Genomic DNA, 18,785 nt, shown 5'->3' with positions numbered 1-18,785 from the left:
TCTACTTAGCCATAAAATTCACTTCCTAGCCATTCTGTTGTCTAGTATTTAGCTCAGAAGTGCCAAATAATTATTTGTTCATAATGAATATTCCTCCTCGAATTATGGTCATAATCTATTTCATTCCAAGCATCTTAAGTCATACCTCTTTCAGATAGTTTAGGAGATGATCTTTAGAAGTGTCTGGGAAGACATTACCTGCTGATCTTCTAGGCAGGGTGAAAGATTTTAACAACAATTCACTGAATACAATAAGGCTTTACAGTGTTTCACTGGATTGTGGAAAACAGTTTGGTAAATCACGTTAATGTTTATTTCCAAGTGTTACAGCTAACCTCTCTGCCAATGTGCCTCATGCCACAAATTTTACTTCTTATCCATATGATTTCATGCATATAAATTAATTAACTCTTTTTACCAGTGTGGCCAGCAATTGAACAAAATGAAGTGTTAACAATTAAATTGGTATTTCTATAGCGAAGTGCTCTGGTTTTTAAAAGCATCTACTCTATGCATGCAAGTTCAAAATCAATTTGCTGCGCTGGAAGATGCAGCACTGCTTCCTTTTGAGAAAACAAAACCTGTAAAGTGTCAGGTGTAACCTCTTGTCAAACTTGAGGTAAAATATATTCACATCTTAGGGGTGTAACCATGCCATGTATGAAAGACTGACCCTCATGAATCAAAAGACTGAAAAATTGTGGAAGGTGATGTTAAGCAGCTAAAAACCATGTGCCTTGCAGCAGACCTCATCATATTGTGGCTTCCTCTTGATTGCTTTATGATAAATGGCTTAGGGATGACACTGGTCTGTGATGATATAATGACATGGAATACAAACACTGTACAGCAATAAGTCTGCTAAGATTTACTGGATCTTAATAACCGGAGTAAATAAACTGAATTAAATTACCAAAATAAGGAAAAGACCTCTGTTAGGATGATTAACAGTAATAAGCAAATGTTGGTTGCTTTAAAAAATACACCAACATAGTATATGAATATGTGATTCTCGAGGGGACTCAAGATGGCGCTGTGAGAACAACCCAGGATTGGAGCCCGCGTTGAATCCGCAAACGGTGAGTCAGTGCTGCATTTCCAGACTGATCTTTGTTGCCCACAGAACGGGGAAACTCCCAAGTATAAAAAGACACGGGACGCCAGGCAGTAGGTCTGCCTGGCGAAGCCGGCAGCCGGGGCGGCGGCGGCCGGCCCTACCCAGCAATCCCCACAGGGCGCGCTTGTCCGGGTGCCTTGTTGAACCGGCAACCTGAGACTTGAGAGGGCTGGACTTGAGACTGAACGAGACTTGCACAGTAGCCCAGCCCAGGGGATTGCAGGGACAGATCGTTTGGGATACCCAGTGGGACGAACAAAACCGCGATTTCAAACTATCCCGGGCAGACGGTCCAAGACGCTCTGTGGGGGAGGGGCGTCCACCACTACCGAGGCAACCCGCCCCAACTGAGATACACGCCCACTGCTGAGGCAGCCAGCCGTTGCCGAGGCAACCTGTCCCTACTGAGATACACGCCCACTGCTGACGCAGCCTGCCGTTGCTGAGGCAACACGCTACAACGAAGAGACTCCGCCGCAGGGCATGGCGGAGACCACAGCAGAGCCGGCAGGAACAGCGTGAATCACACAACAGCAGGGCGGAGCCTCGGCAGCCAAACAGTGGCTAGTCTGCCTTCGAGCTGGGCAGGACACCTGATCGGACATCCAAAAATAAAGCCCAAACCCCTCAACACAGAGCATTTGAGAAAAAAAAAAGGGTTGTTTAATGAGCTGTGTTGCAGCAGAATCAAACATAGCAGCCTAACAGCCCTGAATGAACAACAGAGTGCACAGCTCAGCAATTAAACCCCTATAAAGTACAAACTGTCTCCTCAAGCAGCTCCCTGACCCCTCTATATCCAAAAGACTGTCATTAGGCAGGCATCATCCTGGGACAAAGAGAGCAGAAAAAGAAACTGGTAGCATCCCTCGCTGTGCCACGGCTACTAGAGGTGCACCCCAGACAAGCAGGGTCTGGAGCAGACCTCAACAGTCGTACAGCGAAGGGGCTAAACTGGTAGAAGGAAAACCAAGCAACAGAAATACTTCATCATCAACATTCTGGGTGTCCACTCAGAGACCCAAACGAAAAGTCAGCAACTACGCAGACGACCAGCGGACAAATCCACAAAGATGGGAAGAAACCAGCGCAAAAAGGAGGAAAACACCCGAAATCAGAACACATCGCCTCCTAGAAAGGACCAAAACTCCTCACCAGCAAGGGAACAAAGCTGGACGGAGAATGACTGTGACGAAATGACGGAATTAGACTTCAGCAGATGGATAATGAGAAACTTTTGTGAGCTAAAAGATCATGTATTAAATCAATGCAAAGAAACTAAGAACCTTGAAAAAAGATTTGAAAAAAGATTCGAGGAAATGATAACAAGAATGGATACCTTAGAGAGGAATATGAATGAATTAAAGGAGCTGAAAAACACAATACGAGAACTTTGCGAAGCAAACGCAAGTTTCAATAGCAGAATTGACCAAGCAGAAGAAAGAATATCTGAAGTCGAAGACCAACTCAATGAAATAAAACGAGAAACCAAGATCAGAGAAAAAAGCGCAAAAAGGAATGAACAAAGTCTCCAAGAAATGTGGGACTATGTGAAAAGACCTAACCTACGTTTGATAGGTGTACCAGAAGGGGACGAAGAGAATGAATCCAAGCTGGAAAATACTCTTCAGGACATCATCCAGGAAAATTTCCCCCACCTAGCAAGACAAGCCAACACTCAATTGCAGGAAATACAGAGAACACCACAAAGATATTCCTCAAGAAGAGCAACCCCAAGGCACATAATCGTCAGATTCAACGGGGTTGAAATAAAGGAGAGAATACTAAGGGCAGCCAGAGAGAAAGGTCGGGTCACCCACAAAGGGAAGCCCATCAGACTCACAGCAGATCTCTCGGCAGAAACACTACAAGCCAGAAGAGAGTGGGGGCCAATATTCAACATTCTTAAAGAAAAGAACTTTCAACCCAGAATTTCATATCCAGCCAAACTGAGCTTCAGAAGTGAAGGAAGAATAAAATCCTTTGCGAACAAGCAAGTACTCAGAGATTTTGTCACCACCAGGCCTGCTTTACAAGAGCTCCTAAAAGAGGCACTACACATAGAAAGGATCAATCAGTACCAGCCATTCCAAAATCACACTGAATGCTAAAGAGCTTCAACATAATGAAGAATCTACAACAACTAACAGGCAAAACAGCCACTTAGAATCAAAATGGTAGTATCAAATTCACACATAACAATATTAACCCTAAATGTAAATGGACTAAATGCACCAATCAAAAGACACAGACTGGCAAATTGGATAAAAAGCCAAAACCCATCAGTGTGCTGTATCCAGGAAACCCATCTCACATGCAAGGATACACAAAGGCTCAAAATAAAGGGATGGAGGAAGATTTACCAAGCTAATGGAAAGCAAAAAAAAGCAGGAGTTGCAATTCTCATCTCTGATAAAATAGACTTTAAAGCAACAAAGATCAAAAGAGACAAAGAAGGCCATTACATAATGGTAAAAGGATCGATACAACAAGAAGAGCTAACGATCCTAAACATATATGGACCCAACACAGGAGCACCCAGATACATAAGGCAAGTTCTTAATGACTTACAGAAGGACTTAGACTCCCACACAATAATAGTGGGAGACTTTAACACTCCACTGTCAATACTAGACAGATCAACCAGACAGAAAATCAACAAGGATACCCAGGGCTTGAACTCAGACCTGGAGCAAGCAAACCTGGTGGACATTTACAGAACTCTCCACCCCAAATCCACAGAATACACATTCTTCTCAGCACCACATCACACCTACTCTAAAATTGACCACATAATTGGAAGTAAAGCACTGCTCAACAAATGCAAAACAACTGAAATCATAACAAACAGCCTCTCAGACCATAGTGCAATCAAGTTAGAACTCAGAATTCAGAAACCAACCCAGAACCGCACAGCTTCATGGAAACTGAACAACTGGCTCTTGAATGTTGACTGGGTAAACAACGAAATGAAGGCAGAAATAAAGAAGTTCTTCGAAACCAATGAGAACGAAGACACAACGTGCCAGAACCTCTGGGACACATTTAAAGCAGTCTCTAGAGGAAAGTATATAGCAATAAGTGCCAATATGAGGAGAATGGAGAGATCCAAAATTGACACCCTATCGTCAAAATTGAAAGAGCTAGAGGAGCAAGATCAAAAAAACTCAAAACCCAGCAGAAGACAAGAAATTGCTAAGATCAGAGCTGAGCTGAAGGAGATTGAGACACGAAAAACCCTTCAAAAAATCAATAAATCCAAGAGCTGGTTTTTCGAAAAGATCAACAAAATAGACAGACCACTAGCCAGATTGATTAAAAATAAAAGAGAGAACAACCAAATAGATGCAATAAAAAATGATAAAGGGGAAATCACCACAGATTCCACAGAAATTCAAACCATCATCAGAGAATATTACAAACAACTCTATGCACATAAACTAGTAAACCTGGAAGAAATGGATAAATTCCTGGACTCCTGTGTCCTCCCAAGCCTAAACCAGGAGGAAGCTGAAACTATGAATAGACCAATAACAAGGTCTGAAGTTGAGGCAGCAATTAAGAGCCTACCTCACAAAAAAAGCCCAGGTCCAGATGGGTTCACAGCCGAATTCTACGAGACACACAAGGAGGAGCTGGTACCATTCCTTCTAAAACTATTTCAAACAATCCAAAAAGAGGGAATCCTTCCCAAATCATTTTATGAGACCAACATCATCCTGATACCAAAACCCGGCAGAGACCCAACGAGAAAAGAAAACTTCAGGCCAATATCCATGATGAACATAGATGCAAAAATCTTCAATAAAATATTGGCAAGCCGATTGCAACAGCAAATCAAAAAACTTATTCATCATGATCAAGTAGGATTCATCCCAGGGATGCAAGGCTGGTTCAACATACGCAAGTCTATCAACGTAATTCACCACATAAACAGAACCAAAAACAAAAACCACATGATTATCTCAATTGACGCAGAGAAGGCATTTGACAAAATTCAACAGCCCTTTATGCTAAAAACCCTCAATAAACTCGGTATCGATGGAACGTATCTCAAAGTAATAAAAGCTATTTATGACAAACCAACAGCCAATATCATACTGAATGGGCAAAAACTGGAAGCATTCCCTTTGAAATCTGGTACTAGACAAGGATGCCCTCTCTCACCACTCCTATTCAATATAGTACTGGAAGTTCTAGCCAGAGCAATCAGGCAAGAAAAAGAAATAAAGGGTATTCAAATAGGAAAGGTGGAAGCCAAATTGTCTCTATTTGCAGACGACATGATAGTATACCTAGAAGACCCCATCGCCTCAGCCCAAAAACTCCTGAAACTGATAAACAACTTCAGCAAAGTCTCAGGATATAAAATCAATGTGCAAAAATCACAAGCATTCGTCTACACCAATAACAGACTTAAAGAAAGCCAAATCAAGAGCGAACTGCCATTCGCAATTGCTACAAAAAGAATAAAATACCTTGGAATACAACTCACAAGGAACGTAAGGGACCTCTTCAAGGAGAACTACAAACCACTGCTCAACGAAATCAGAGAGGACACAAACAGATGGAGAAACATTCCATGTTCATGGTTAGGAAGAATTAATATCGTGAAAATGGCTATACTGCCCAAAGTAATTTACAGAATCAACGCTATACCCATCAAGCTACCATTGACTTTCTTCACATGGAAAAAACCACCATGAACTTCATATGGAACCAAAAGAGAGCCCACATAGCCAAGTCAATTCTAAGCAAAAAGAACACAGCGGGGGGCATCACACTACCGGATTTCAAACTATACTACAAGGCTACAGTAATCAAAACAGCATGGTACTGGTACCAAAACAGAGATATAGACCAATGGAACAAAACAGAGGCACCGGAGGCAACACAACATACATACAACTATACAATCTTTGATAAACCTGACAAAAACAAGCAATGGGGCAAGGATTCCATGTTTAACAAATGGTGTTGGGAAAACTGGCTAGCCATGTGCAGAAAGCAGAAACTGGACCCCTTCCTGACACCTTACACTAAAATTAACTCCAGATGGATTAAAGACTTAAACATAAGACCTGGCACCATAAAAACCCTAGAAGGAAATCTAGGCAAAACTATCCAGGACATAGGAGTAGGCAAGGACTTCATGAACAAAACACCAAAAGCATTGGCAACAAAAGCCAAAATAGACAAATGGGACCTAATGAAACTCCACAGCTTCTGCACGGCAAAAGAAACAGTCACTAGAGTGGATCGGCAACCAACAGAATGGGAAAAAATTTTCGCAGTCTACCCATCTGACAAAGGGCTGATATCCAGAATTTACAAACAATTCAAGCAGATTTACAGGAAAAAAACAAACAAGCCCATTCAAAAGTGGGCAAAGGATATGAACAGATACTTTACGAAAGAAGACATATATGAGGCCAACAATCATATGAAAAAATGCTCATCGTCACTGGTCATCAGAGAGATGCAAATCAAAACCACATTGAGATACCATCTCACGCCAGTTAGAATGGCGATCATTAAAAAATCTGGAGACAACAGATGCTGGAGAGGATATGGAGAAAAAGGAACACTTTTACACTGTTGGTGGGAGTGTAAATTAGTTCAACCATTGTGGAAGACAGTGTGGCGATTCCTCAAGGCCTTAGAAATAGAAATTCCATTTGACCCAGCAATCCCATTACTGGGTATATATCCAAAAGACTATAAATCGTTCTACTATAAGGACACATGTACACGAATGTTCATTGCAGCACTGTTTACAATAGCAAAGACCTGGAATCAACCCAAATGCCCATTGATAATAGACTGGATTGGAAAAATGTGGCACATATACACCATGGAATATTATGCAGCAATCAGAAATGATGAGTTCGTGTCGTTTGTAGGGACATGGATGAATCTGGAAAACATCATCCTCAGCAAACTGACACAAGAACAGAAAATGAAACACCGCATATTCTCACTCATAGGTGGGTGATGAAAAATGAGAACACATGGACACAGAAAGGGGAGTACTAAACACTGGGGTCTATTGGGGGGAAAAGGGGAGGGCCAGTGGGAGGGGGAGGTGGGGAGGGATAGCCTGGGGAGAAATGCCAAATGTGGGTGAAGGGGAGAAGAAAAGCAAAGCACACTGCCATGTGTGTACCTACGCAACTGTCTTGCATGCTCTGCTCATGTACCCCAAAACCTATAATCCAATAAAAAATTAAAAAAAAAAAAAAAAAAAAGAAAATGTGATTCTTAAAATAGGTCCACTTGTCTGTCCAAATTACTCTAATTCTGAAAATGTAATGGGCTTATGAAAAATTGGCCACTTTAATAGTAAATTTTATTTGCTTGAAAATCATTCATTTTCAAGGCAACACAAATGAATCTAGGAAGAGAAACAGATATAAAGTATGCACGTTAACCTATAGGTAACCTCTTGAAATGAATAAAAAGCTCACCGTTGTCTCTTTGCAGGGACTTGTAATCCTATTTTTAACTAAGTAGTATTGTTTTAGGTCTGGTAAAGGTTTTCCACTTCAGGGTTACATTAAAAAGTGAAGCACACATACACTTCTAGTTTTCTTCATAGTTGTTTGAACAAAATAATTTCAGCCCACTACGGCAAAGAGAGTTTGTAAATTGTGATGCCAGAAATATAAGAACAACTACCAAAAATATAACAAGTGAAATGTCTAGACAAAATTTTCTATTTCGTTCAGAATCTAGCTATATTGAAATAGGGCCACTGTAAGATGCACACATTAAGTCTTCATCTTTATGTCTAATATTGATGCTCCTGGGGGACTCTTGAGTCCTTTGATGGATTATCCTTGAGTTGGATAACCACTATTTGTACCATAAGCAGGTTGCTAGCTAAGAATGGTCCAAGAATGAATTTATACTAGCAATCTTGGTATTGAAATATCGTCCCCTTAAGAGGAATGATAAGTTTACATGTTTCATAAAACCTAAAAAAAAAATAGTAGACAGACATAAAACCTAAAAAAAATAGTAGACAGACAAAGTTCTTATGGTAGATGGAAAAAGATAAAGCTTACTTTTCTGTGTCATGTAGCCTAACCTTAACTGCAATTTATGAGGTCAGTCAGATTCCAGTTTTTACTGAACTTTTGTTGCAAAATGGAAATCATAGTTATTATGCAAAACAATGAGACACATCTAAAAGTAACAAATTTCCCCTGAGAATTCCTTGTGCTTTCTTTGACCACTCAACAAAACACATTACTCTTTCTGTATTAATTCTACCCTGTAGCATGTTTTAGAACTTGTTTATTCTACACGTAAACACACACTGGTTCTCCCTGAATCATGTTGTAGACATTTTGCAGCGGAAATAAATTTCTATGGTTGTTGAATTTGCAGGTTAGTAACAGGCTACATACAAATGTGCTTTTTTGTTTTCTTTAAATAGAATACAGAAAGAGTTAATACGAAACTTACCCGACAGTTCACAGCCAAGAAGTTCCATTCGCAAAGTGCAATGTCTTCGACAAACTTGGGGATAGAGTCTTACATACTGAGCTTTTATGGGGGGTGTAAAAGAGTTAGCATATGGAGTGTTGTTATCAACGTTTCCACGAAACACCTATATAAAAACATAATACAGGGTTTAAAATTATTCATTGCAACAGCTTCTTTACCTATTTTTACATATGACCCTATCTGTACCTTACCAAGAATAATCCTTCAAATATCAGATTATGTAATTTGGGAGTATGGAGCATTTGAGAAGTACCTTCCCATAAGGAGTGAATATAAAACCCATACATAAAATTCTAATTAAAACTGTAAACCACTGTGGCCCATGATATGATCTATATTCCACAATGATGATCTTGTCAATTTAAGGCCAGTCTTTCAGAACCAGGGAAGTGCTGTTTTTTTTTTTTGAGAAATGGACACCTTAAATCCTTCAATTTAATCTGGGACTGTCTGTTCATTTTACTGCTTAGTATTCATACTGTTTGAGGCAGGATCTAGTCTTTGCTACTGCTTCCTGATCATTCAGTCTCTCTGATGCTATGATCAGATTTATGATGCTTTAAGGTTTGACTCATCAAGATTACATCTTTATAAACTAGTTCCAAATAATTGGATAATAGACTTAGAATTTCTTATTAAAATTTCCAGCTAAAAACTATGTTTGCCTCTAAAAATCAAGTAATAAAATATGTCATTGTAAATTCATTAAGACTTATTCTTATTTTACTTTTTATGTAAACCAAAAACCTTATTTAATTTCATTTAAGAGGGTAATTTAAAAATATTTTATATAATTTTTTAGAGTCTAGTATAATGTTTGATTTGAAATGGAATGATCTGCAGTCCTGATTTTTTTAAATTAAATTTTTTTTGATGAAGAACTAACAAAAGAATTGGGAATATCATAGAAAAAGAAAAGGAGATACTAAAGATTCTAGCCAATACCTCTAAGCTCTTTTATTTTGCTAAGTAACAGATCTCTTTTCCAATATGAAGCATATGAAAATATATATTTTTTCTATCATTTAGTGCTTTTCTTGCTTTTAAGATAATAGTTTTGATTAATATAATAGCTATTTCATTAAGAAGTGTGTTATCACAAAAGCAATAAAAATGAAATAAAAATCTATCATTAAAATAAAGCTTAATTGTCATACAAAAGACTCTGTCCATCTGTGTCAAAGTATTTGTAGTACCACGAATTAAAACCTGTGAAAATCTTAAATGTCAGCCACTTTAAATTTAGAAATTGGAGAAATTTCTACTCCCTTCACTGCACTAGCCCAATTAAAAACAAGAAGCAATGGTAAATTAGTTTAATCAACGTGAATTTTCTCCTGAAAACCTTGTCATTTGAGAATCAATGATTATCAATGACATTTTACTTTTAAATTAAGTAGGTTAACTCATTCTTACCATGTCTTCATTGGTGCCTTTGACTTTGTACATTGCCCAAGTCTTTCCATCATTACTGTAGGCAATTTTGTAAGATTTTATATACTCTGGGCTTCCAATCCTCTTGGCTCCTTGGGTAATCACACCAGTAACTCTCATTTTCCTTTGCAAATTTATCTGAAAAGACAAGCGTAGTCAATAATCTTATTGCTTTCAGGATAAGAAAACTGAAAATATGAATTTTAGGAATGGAACATTATTAATGCAGGTTAATAATAATAACATAAAAAGCTAATAATTTTCATGTAGTTTTCACTGATAAATATTTAAAGTAGGTATATATTAAGTTTAACTTCAAAATCTCTTTCTATAATGAAATACTATTTTTAAGTAAACAAATATTTGTGAACAGGCTTTGAAAAGGGCAATATGCCTCACAAATTAGAACTATAGAAGGCATTTGGTTTCTCACGGTATGCAGATGTTAACTGAATAAACTGAAAAATGGGAATATTCTCTTGTCAAAGTAATCTCAGTGTCATTATTATAAACCTCTATTGTCAGCATAACTGTTAATATGTATAAACTGATTTAAGCTTCTAGAAATTTCCATTTACAATAAAACATGACAATTTCACCGAGGTCTCAGAATACCAGAATTTTTAAAAGTAAAGACAACACTGACGTCAAAATCAAAAAAAAAACAAGTATCTCTTCAGTTTCTGTACCTTTACTCTGCAGTCTGTGGCAAATTTTTTTTAATTAAATAATTGCTTTGCTTTTTTCTTCATTTTATTATATGTAAAATCTCTAACTGAAATTTTCTCTCTCGATATTTTCTCCCCATTCCAAACCACTTTACAACAGTTTGCTTCAGGAGTAACATAACAACAAATAATATTGTTAATAATCTTCTCATATTTAATAGAGATATCTTTTGACACTTAAAATTTAATAAAATTAAATGCTACAATGTAGAAAAGTGCCTATTTCATATATAGTAAACATTAAAATGTGTTCTATTCACTTTAAAATGCCTTTATTATGTCTATGAAATCTTTTATATGTTCTTGATAAATTGCTATAAATCATCCTCTCCAAAAATACAAATTGGAAAAATTTAAATATGTCATATCATGATATTAAGTTAATGACTCAGAAATCATTTTCCAAAGAAAACCAGAAAATCTTCAGATTCATTCAAGTGATTAGAGTTTTCCTAGGATGAGTCTTTGAGAGGTAGCATTTAGGTACTCTATCACCATTGTTTCTGAGTCTCCTAAAGTCTCATTTTCCTTGTTGAAACCTCATAAAGTCCCTCCCTCAATTATTGCCCACAAGGTGATTCTCAGGCTTACTCATATAAAAAGAAAATCTGGTTTTGATTAGTAAAACTTTTGTGTTAAAATGCTGGCCCTATGGTCGTTTTTTTCCTTGAACAATGCTAAGTGCATGGACTCAGATATCCAAGTTTGGTTTTCTCATTTCGACGTTCAGACATCACACAATCATTACAACCATCAATACATTTTAACTCCCATTCCTCTTTGGAAGTTCAAAAAGACAATATCCCTCATGAATGTAAATTTCACTTACTACTCTTAACATTTATCTACATTAGTCCTTTAAAGATTGATTTTGAGTTTTAACTGTGCAACTTGAAATAGGGAATGTCTGAACAACAGTTCATTTCAATATGCTAGGTAAATTATCACGTTGCTATGGGTCACATTCTTTCAGCAGTTTATGCATGACGTTTTCTTTTTTTTTTTTTTAATATGAGATCTTTGTAGTTTAAACACTCCCAATACACACAACATACACAGTGGAAACTTTGCTTCATGTTTTCTCCCATTTTGGAAGCCAAGTTTCACATTTGATGTTGCTGAACATTCCTTTTTCAATTATCTTTTATCTCATTTCAATTATCTTGTTTATACCTCTTGTAGATGGCCAAATTACTTTTGCTAGAGTTTTGGCCTATGAGCTATAGACACTAATTTTCTAAAGCTTTAATTGTAGATGCATAGTAGTATCAAAAAATAAAAATCTGAGTTTGTATTTTTCTCTAAATCATTACAAATCATGTACAAATTCTACTTGCTTCATATTTAGAAGCTCTGCATATATATTTAGGAAGATGGAACTGCAGTTAGTTATGCATCGCCCAATTTGAATAGTGTCCAGTCGAACTTTTAGTAGATATATGTAATTAAATTTTGGCACTGTTTCCATTAAACACAAAACTAAAATAAAATAATTTATAAGAACACAGGCTCAAGATCACTAAGTTTTAGTAATTACAGGTTTTAAGGTTTTGACATTACATGTATTTAGGACTATTAAGCTTGAAAAATAAGATATTCAGTATAAAGGAGCTAAGCTGTCACCATCATAGTCATACTCAAATTTAATACCAGTAAACTACGTTGTCATAGAAAATAAACTAAATAAGCCTTGGAGGAAATATATAGTATGATTTTGGAAACACTTCCACTTACGAATATCTGCAAGTAATTCCTTTCCATTCCATTCCAACATTATTTTGTGATCTCTTTGCCAAATAACAATGACTAAAATGTGATCTTAGTTTTATTCTCCCTACATGAACTATCCCACATACTATGTAAAAAATCTAATGAAGATTGCATCAGAAATTTATAAACTGTTCTCTATGGGCTTGATGGATGCTTGAAAAGGGAATTATATATATATTGAGATTGAGTTTCGCTCTTGTTACCCAGGCTGGAGTGCAATGGCGCGATCTCAGCTCACTGCAACCTCCTCCTCCTGGGTTCAGGCAATTCTCCTGCCTCAGCCTCCTGAGTAGCTGGGATTACAGGCACGCGCCACCGTGCCCAGATAATTTTTTGTATTTTTAGTAGAGACGGGGTTTCACCATGTTGACCAGGATGGTCTCGATCTCTTGACCTCGTGATCCACCCGCCTCGGCCTCCCAAACTGCTGGGATTACAGGCTTGAGCCACCACGCCTGGCCGGGAGTAAAATATTTTTATTTATGCATCTGATTTGAGAGAAATTGTTGTTCCACTGGATGGTAGGTACACTGCATATCCTTAAAAAGCAAAAGTACATTGTAAGATATTTTGAGCAAATGTTGTCCTCCTACATTAATATAAATAGGAAGAATGATAATCTGAATTTAGAATGCTTAGAACATATGCTAAGAGTATGCAGAAGGGAGGAACAGACTGATGGGGGTTTCAGTCCTGGTTTTATCACTTCCAACCTACGTAATCTTGAACAATTTTTCTAAGCTTTTTGAAATTTAATTTCCTGTTGTAAAGGGGGTTTTAACGAAATATGTGAATACTATATGACATGTACGTATAAAATATTAACATCTGCTACCTATAAAGCTCTTGGAACTTTTTTTTTGTTTTGATTTTAAGTTTTGTTTTTGTAAATGGGAAGAAACATTTCTTTTACATCTTCTGCCTTTAACCACTCAATGCCAGAAAATCTGGGTTTTGAGAGCATATTTATAAAAGCCGATAATCATAATGATATGGGAAGGGGACAGGGACATGCTGGGAGGAGACGGGTGGGGACCCTGGCAAGGGCTCCATCCTCAAGCCTGTGCCCATGGATCTAGGCCAGCACAAGCACTCGTGTTTTCATGCCCAAATGTTGCATTTTCCAAAGCTACCTGGTCCACTATGCCCCCATCCTGTGCCTGTAAAAGCCCCAATACGTTAGTGGGCACACACACAGGCAACAGGGCATTGAGAGGAACACACCGGCAGAAGAGCACGCAGGTGGCTGGTGAGTGTGGAGAGGAGCAGAGGAGCAGAGGGGCACACTGATAGACACCGGCAGATGCTGGCAGGCCATCGACTGGCAGAACGATGTGGGCACCAAGGGGAATTTGGCCAGGGCAGTTGGAGGAGAGTCCTGCCGCTAAGTGGCCCAACTCCAGGGGAAAATCACCTTCCCGCTCCATATCCCTTCTGGCTCCCCATCCACCTCACTGAGAGCTACTTCTACCACTCAGTAAAACCTTGCACTGATTCTCCAAGGCCACGTGTGATCTGATTTTTCCAGTACACCAAGGCAAGACCCCTGGGACAGAGAAAGCTCTCTGTCCTTGTGATAAGGCAAAGGGTCATTTAGCTGATTAACACAAGCTGCCTACATATGACAAAACTAAAAGAGCACACCGTACCACCCCCAGTGAGGCTTCGGGAGCTGTAAACATTCACCCCTAAAAGTTGCTGTGGGGTCAGAGCCCAAGCTCCCCCACCACCTGCCCATCTGTCTCCTCCCACTAGGGGTTTTGCACAGGGAGGCACTGAAGAAGCGAGCCACACCCCATCACACACCCTGTGAGGTGGACAAGGGAGCTTTTTCTGTTTCAGTAACAACCATATGAAGATAATTTCACAAACAACTTCCAAAGCTATCCTAGGGTTACTACAGTTAAGAGTGTGTGTGTGTGTGTGTGTGTGTGTTTAAATCTAATCATAAGCCTTATCAATGGGGTCAGAATTAACAGGTTCTTGACAAGACAGCAACTAGCACGGGCTACTGGCCCTCTCTCCTGAATCCAACACTCAAGTTGCCCTGGGACAGAACATCGCTGAGCAGGCTTTGAAATTTATCAAACTCTAAAACAAAAACTATGGTAAAGCCTTAGTGTAAGTGGAAATGTGAGATCCTAGTGTATGTTTGTGTGTCTGAGCTTTATTGAGGGGAACTCAAAGGGCTCATAAACATTATCAGGCTTGGGAAGAACTTTCTAGATGTTCTATTTCTTTTTCTCATTCTTGTTTTGCTTGTTGAGCTCTTCCTGATCTAGCCAGTTTCTGCCCACTACCAGTGAGAAGCAGAGGAAAAATGTGGGCCTGACTTAGAGGGGAGTCTGTAGACTAGCAGGCCTGAGTGTTGTACCCTCTGCCCTCCACATCCCAGTTAATGGACTAAGGAGATAAAACAGAGTGATGAGGTCCTGGTAAGAGCAGTGTCTGAGGCAGATGAAGTCTTCTGCAGGAAAGGGGGCTGCAGAGTCCGAACAGATTATAACTCTGTTATGAGGTATCCTCTCTACACCAACTCAATCCACCTGTAGTAGCTCAAGCTGGGCCATAGAATTCACCCTTCCTTCTAGGTACATCACTAGCCAAGCTATTAGTAACAAATTCTCTATGGAATGTAAACACAATTATCAAAAGGAAAAAAAAATAACAGAACTAACACTAGAATAAAGAATAATCTAATAAAGAACAGATCCAGATTTTAAAATTCCAAAGAAATCCCAGAAAAGATAAAGGCTTACTGAAACATAAGACAGGAACAAGTATATAAATAAGAACCGATTGGAAATATTGGATAATTGGATATAAAAATATAATTGTCTAAATAAAATTCCCAATGGAGTGGTTTCAATAACAAAGAAGCAAAGAGGCATAGCTGAAGAATAACTAGTGAGCATCAAGACAGGGTTATAGAACACTTTCCAGAAGGGAAGAGGGTGAGTTGCCAAGTTTGCTCATATTGGGGGATGATGCAACTAACAATTTATTTGAAAATTCTAGAGAAGTAAGAAATAGTAAACACTAATTTAAAAGTTCTGCAAGTTTGCTTAATATAAGATCAACATGTAACTATCCTACACTAGCAATTATCAACTGAAAATACAATCAAAATAGTGTGATGCTGTCACACACTGAGACATATAAATAGAACAAAATAGAAAACCAATAAATAGACTCCAATACGTAGGAAACTTCTGCATATGAAATAAGTGATATTTAAATGAGAGGAGAAAAGACAGAGTATTAAATAATTGGGTTGGGACAATTTGATAAACTTCTCAAATCAATTTAGATCATTGTCTATTACCCCATCCAATAGGTTCCAACTAAACTGCGCACTTAAATTTAAAAGAGAATGAAACCACAAAATAATCAGAGGAATACACAGAATTAAAAATAATCTCAGAGATGAAAATGGTTTTCTATTCATGACACTATATATTAAAATGCTATGAGTTAAAGTAAAAATTTCTTTATGGTTACAAGCAAAATAAAGTCAAAATACAAATGACAAATGGAGATTAAACTTTCATGCATTATATCACAGCAAATGATTGATTAATCAAAGATATTAGAATACACACATTGATAGGTAAAACCAACTAACCCAATAGAAAGAAATGGGCAAAGAATTTGTTTAGTAGCCATTAAAATAAATACGTGTGGACTTTAAACATATGAAAAGATACTCAATCCTATTCACAATACAAAGTAAATTAAATCTACACCAAGTCGTTATAATTCACCTATCAAAAACAAAAATAAAAATGTTGGAATACACAGTATTGCAAGAATGTAGAGAAACAGGCATGTTTATACCAATGAGAGTATAAATGACATGGTTTTCCTGTGATAGTGCAATGACATAGTATTTATGAACGACAATTTGGTTGTATGAAACAATGACAAACAAACATTCTCTTTAACGCAGCAATTCTATTTTAAAAAGTATAGGTAAACTGATGTTGGCAAAAGGTTATTCCCTACACGACTGTACATTATAAAACACAATTTCAACAATTTAAAGTATTTATCAATAGGCATCTAAGTAATTTTATTATGAGAGAAGTACAGAAAAGAAGGTATTATTCACTTGTAAAACATAAGAACAAGAATGAAGGAGGAAGGAAGAAGGGATAGAGGGGTGAGAAATAAATGGAGGGATGGGGCAAGAGAGAGAGACATATCTTAGCATAATGCTGTGGAAAGAGTACTAAGACTTCAGCAACAGGACAGAATGACAAAACACAATATCAGATAATATCAAGTATTGGTGAAGTATTCTGATGTTGATAATGGGAGTGTAAACGATTAGTCAACTCCATCTATTTGTTTTTAGTAAAATTAAGCAACCCTATTTCTGGGTATTTTTCCCTGAAAAACTCTTGCATATGTGCTCAAGAAGAAATCCATACACATACCTATTGTAATAACATTTATTTTAGCAAAGGAGAGCAGCTTAAGTGGTTATCCCCAGAGGAATCAAATATTAAAATATAAAATGTACCTATGTGTATGTGTGTATGTGAGCCCTCACACAATAAATATACTTTCTAAGAATCAGAAATGATGAACTGAATTTTTATATGGCTGTCTAAAAAAACATAAGAATATGTGAAAAAGAAACAAGGTAATTAAATACACAGAATACCATGTATGTAAATTTAAAAACACACCTTATAATATAACAGCACGTATTCCCTAATAATTGACTTTAACATGAAGGTAGAATGAAAGGTTACACATCAACTACTAGGTTGCGCTTACATAGGGGAAGAGGAACAGGAAGGAAGGAGGAAAGAGAGTAACAATTTCCTTGCTCAGACTGATGATAATAATGTGCCTTGAAATAGAGAGGTGTAGTCTTAAATCAGTGCTGGCAGGTAATATCTGAATTGGGGGAAAAGTCATTGAATTCTCTCATTTACTAAATGTATGGCCATACTATGCAATAGTACAGTTACCTACAAAAGTGATGGGAGTGTTAAATGCAGAGGTCCTAAATCTCTTGGAATTTCTTGGGTTACAGAAACCTCTTTTGTTCTAATGTGGTGACTCTAGATAGGCTCCTGAATAGCCTTGGGATGGGAGTGGTTGCCCAGGGAACCAATCATGTAATTAGAGGGTTGGAACTTCAGCCCCAACCCTCAACCTCTGGGAAGAGGAGAGGGGCTTAATACTGAGCTGACCATTACTGGCAAATGATTTAATCAGTCAGGCCTAAATAATGAAAACTTCCATAAAACCTTCAAATAAGAGGTTTCCGTCAGCTTTAGGTTGCTGAATTCACAGAGGATTCTGGAGGGAGTCACATTAGAGAGGGGAAGGAAGTTTCCCTCATCCCTTCCCCAACATCTCACCCTATGCTTCTCATCTGCTTGTTCATCAACATCCTTTGCAATATTCTTTGTGTTTCCCTGATTTCTGTGAGGCATCCTAGCAAATTAATTGAACCCAGGGAGGGTGTCGTGGGAACTCCAATTTATAGCCAGTTTGTCAGAAATATAAAATATAAGTGACAGCTTACTATTTGCAATTAGTGTCTGAAGTAGGAGGAAGTCTTGTGGGGCTGAGCCTTTAACCTGTGGAGTGTGCAGTAATGGGGTTCGTGTCAGAAATGAGTAAACCATAGAACATCCACTCAGTGTCCACGGAATAAATGGTTATTAGTGGGGAGAATCACCTTTTCGGGACCAGAAGTAAAGTGTTAAATGAAAGTGGAAATTTTTTCCCCCTTATCTCAAACAAGTCTGTTTTCAACTGGTCAGAGTGAAAACAATTCTCCTACTAGGGCTTTGCTTGGGAGCTGGCAATACAAATGTGCCTCAGGCAAAAAGAACAGGTAACCATCTGTTTTGGGTGATACCAGAAATAACTTGGTTTCCCAGCCAGTTCTAAATAGAGCCCCAATGATTTGGATTGCAAATATGTCACTTAAGGGATAAACAAATAAAGCGACAAGCATGATCACCAAAAGTCTCTAGTTAAAAATCACAGTTAAAAAGTTACAGGGGCCTGTAATCCCAGCTATTCAGGAGGCTGAGGCAGGAGAATTGCCTGAACCCAGGAGGCAGAGGTTGGGGTGAGCTGAGATCGCGCCATTGCACTCCATCCTGGGTAAAAAGAGTGAAACTCCGTCTCAAAAAAAAAAAAAAAGTTACAGGGATTTGCAACTCCCTTGTTCTTTCACATTATCTTGTTAATAT

The 18,785-nt window shown here is 37.9% G+C and overlaps 1 protein-coding gene across 3 annotated transcripts in view; it reads right to left on the bottom strand.

Annotated features, from left to right (window-relative positions):
• The window catches only part of EDIL3 (EGF like and discoidin domains 3), a 463,765-nt gene that overhangs the window by 122,888 nt on the left and 322,092 nt on the right, over nucleotides 1–18,785 (bottom strand). For all 3 annotated transcript variants that reach the window (XM_035291243.3, XM_035291244.3, XM_035291245.3), the window contains 2 exons: nucleotides 10,046–10,201; nucleotides 8,588–8,732 (listed from right to left, as the gene is read on the bottom strand). In XM_035291243.3, the coding sequence (XP_035147134.3) occupies nucleotides 8,588–8,732; nucleotides 10,046–10,201 (301 nt within the window). The remainder of the gene's footprint in view (nucleotides 1–8,587; nucleotides 8,733–10,045; nucleotides 10,202–18,785) is intronic.

Source organism: Callithrix jacchus, chromosome 2 (assembly GCF_049354715.1).
Source record: "Callithrix jacchus isolate 240 chromosome 2, calJac240_pri, whole genome shotgun sequence".
NCBI lineage: Eukaryota > Metazoa > Chordata > Mammalia > Primates > Cebidae > Callithrix > Callithrix jacchus.
This window is presented reverse-complemented; position numbering and strand designations above follow the sequence as displayed.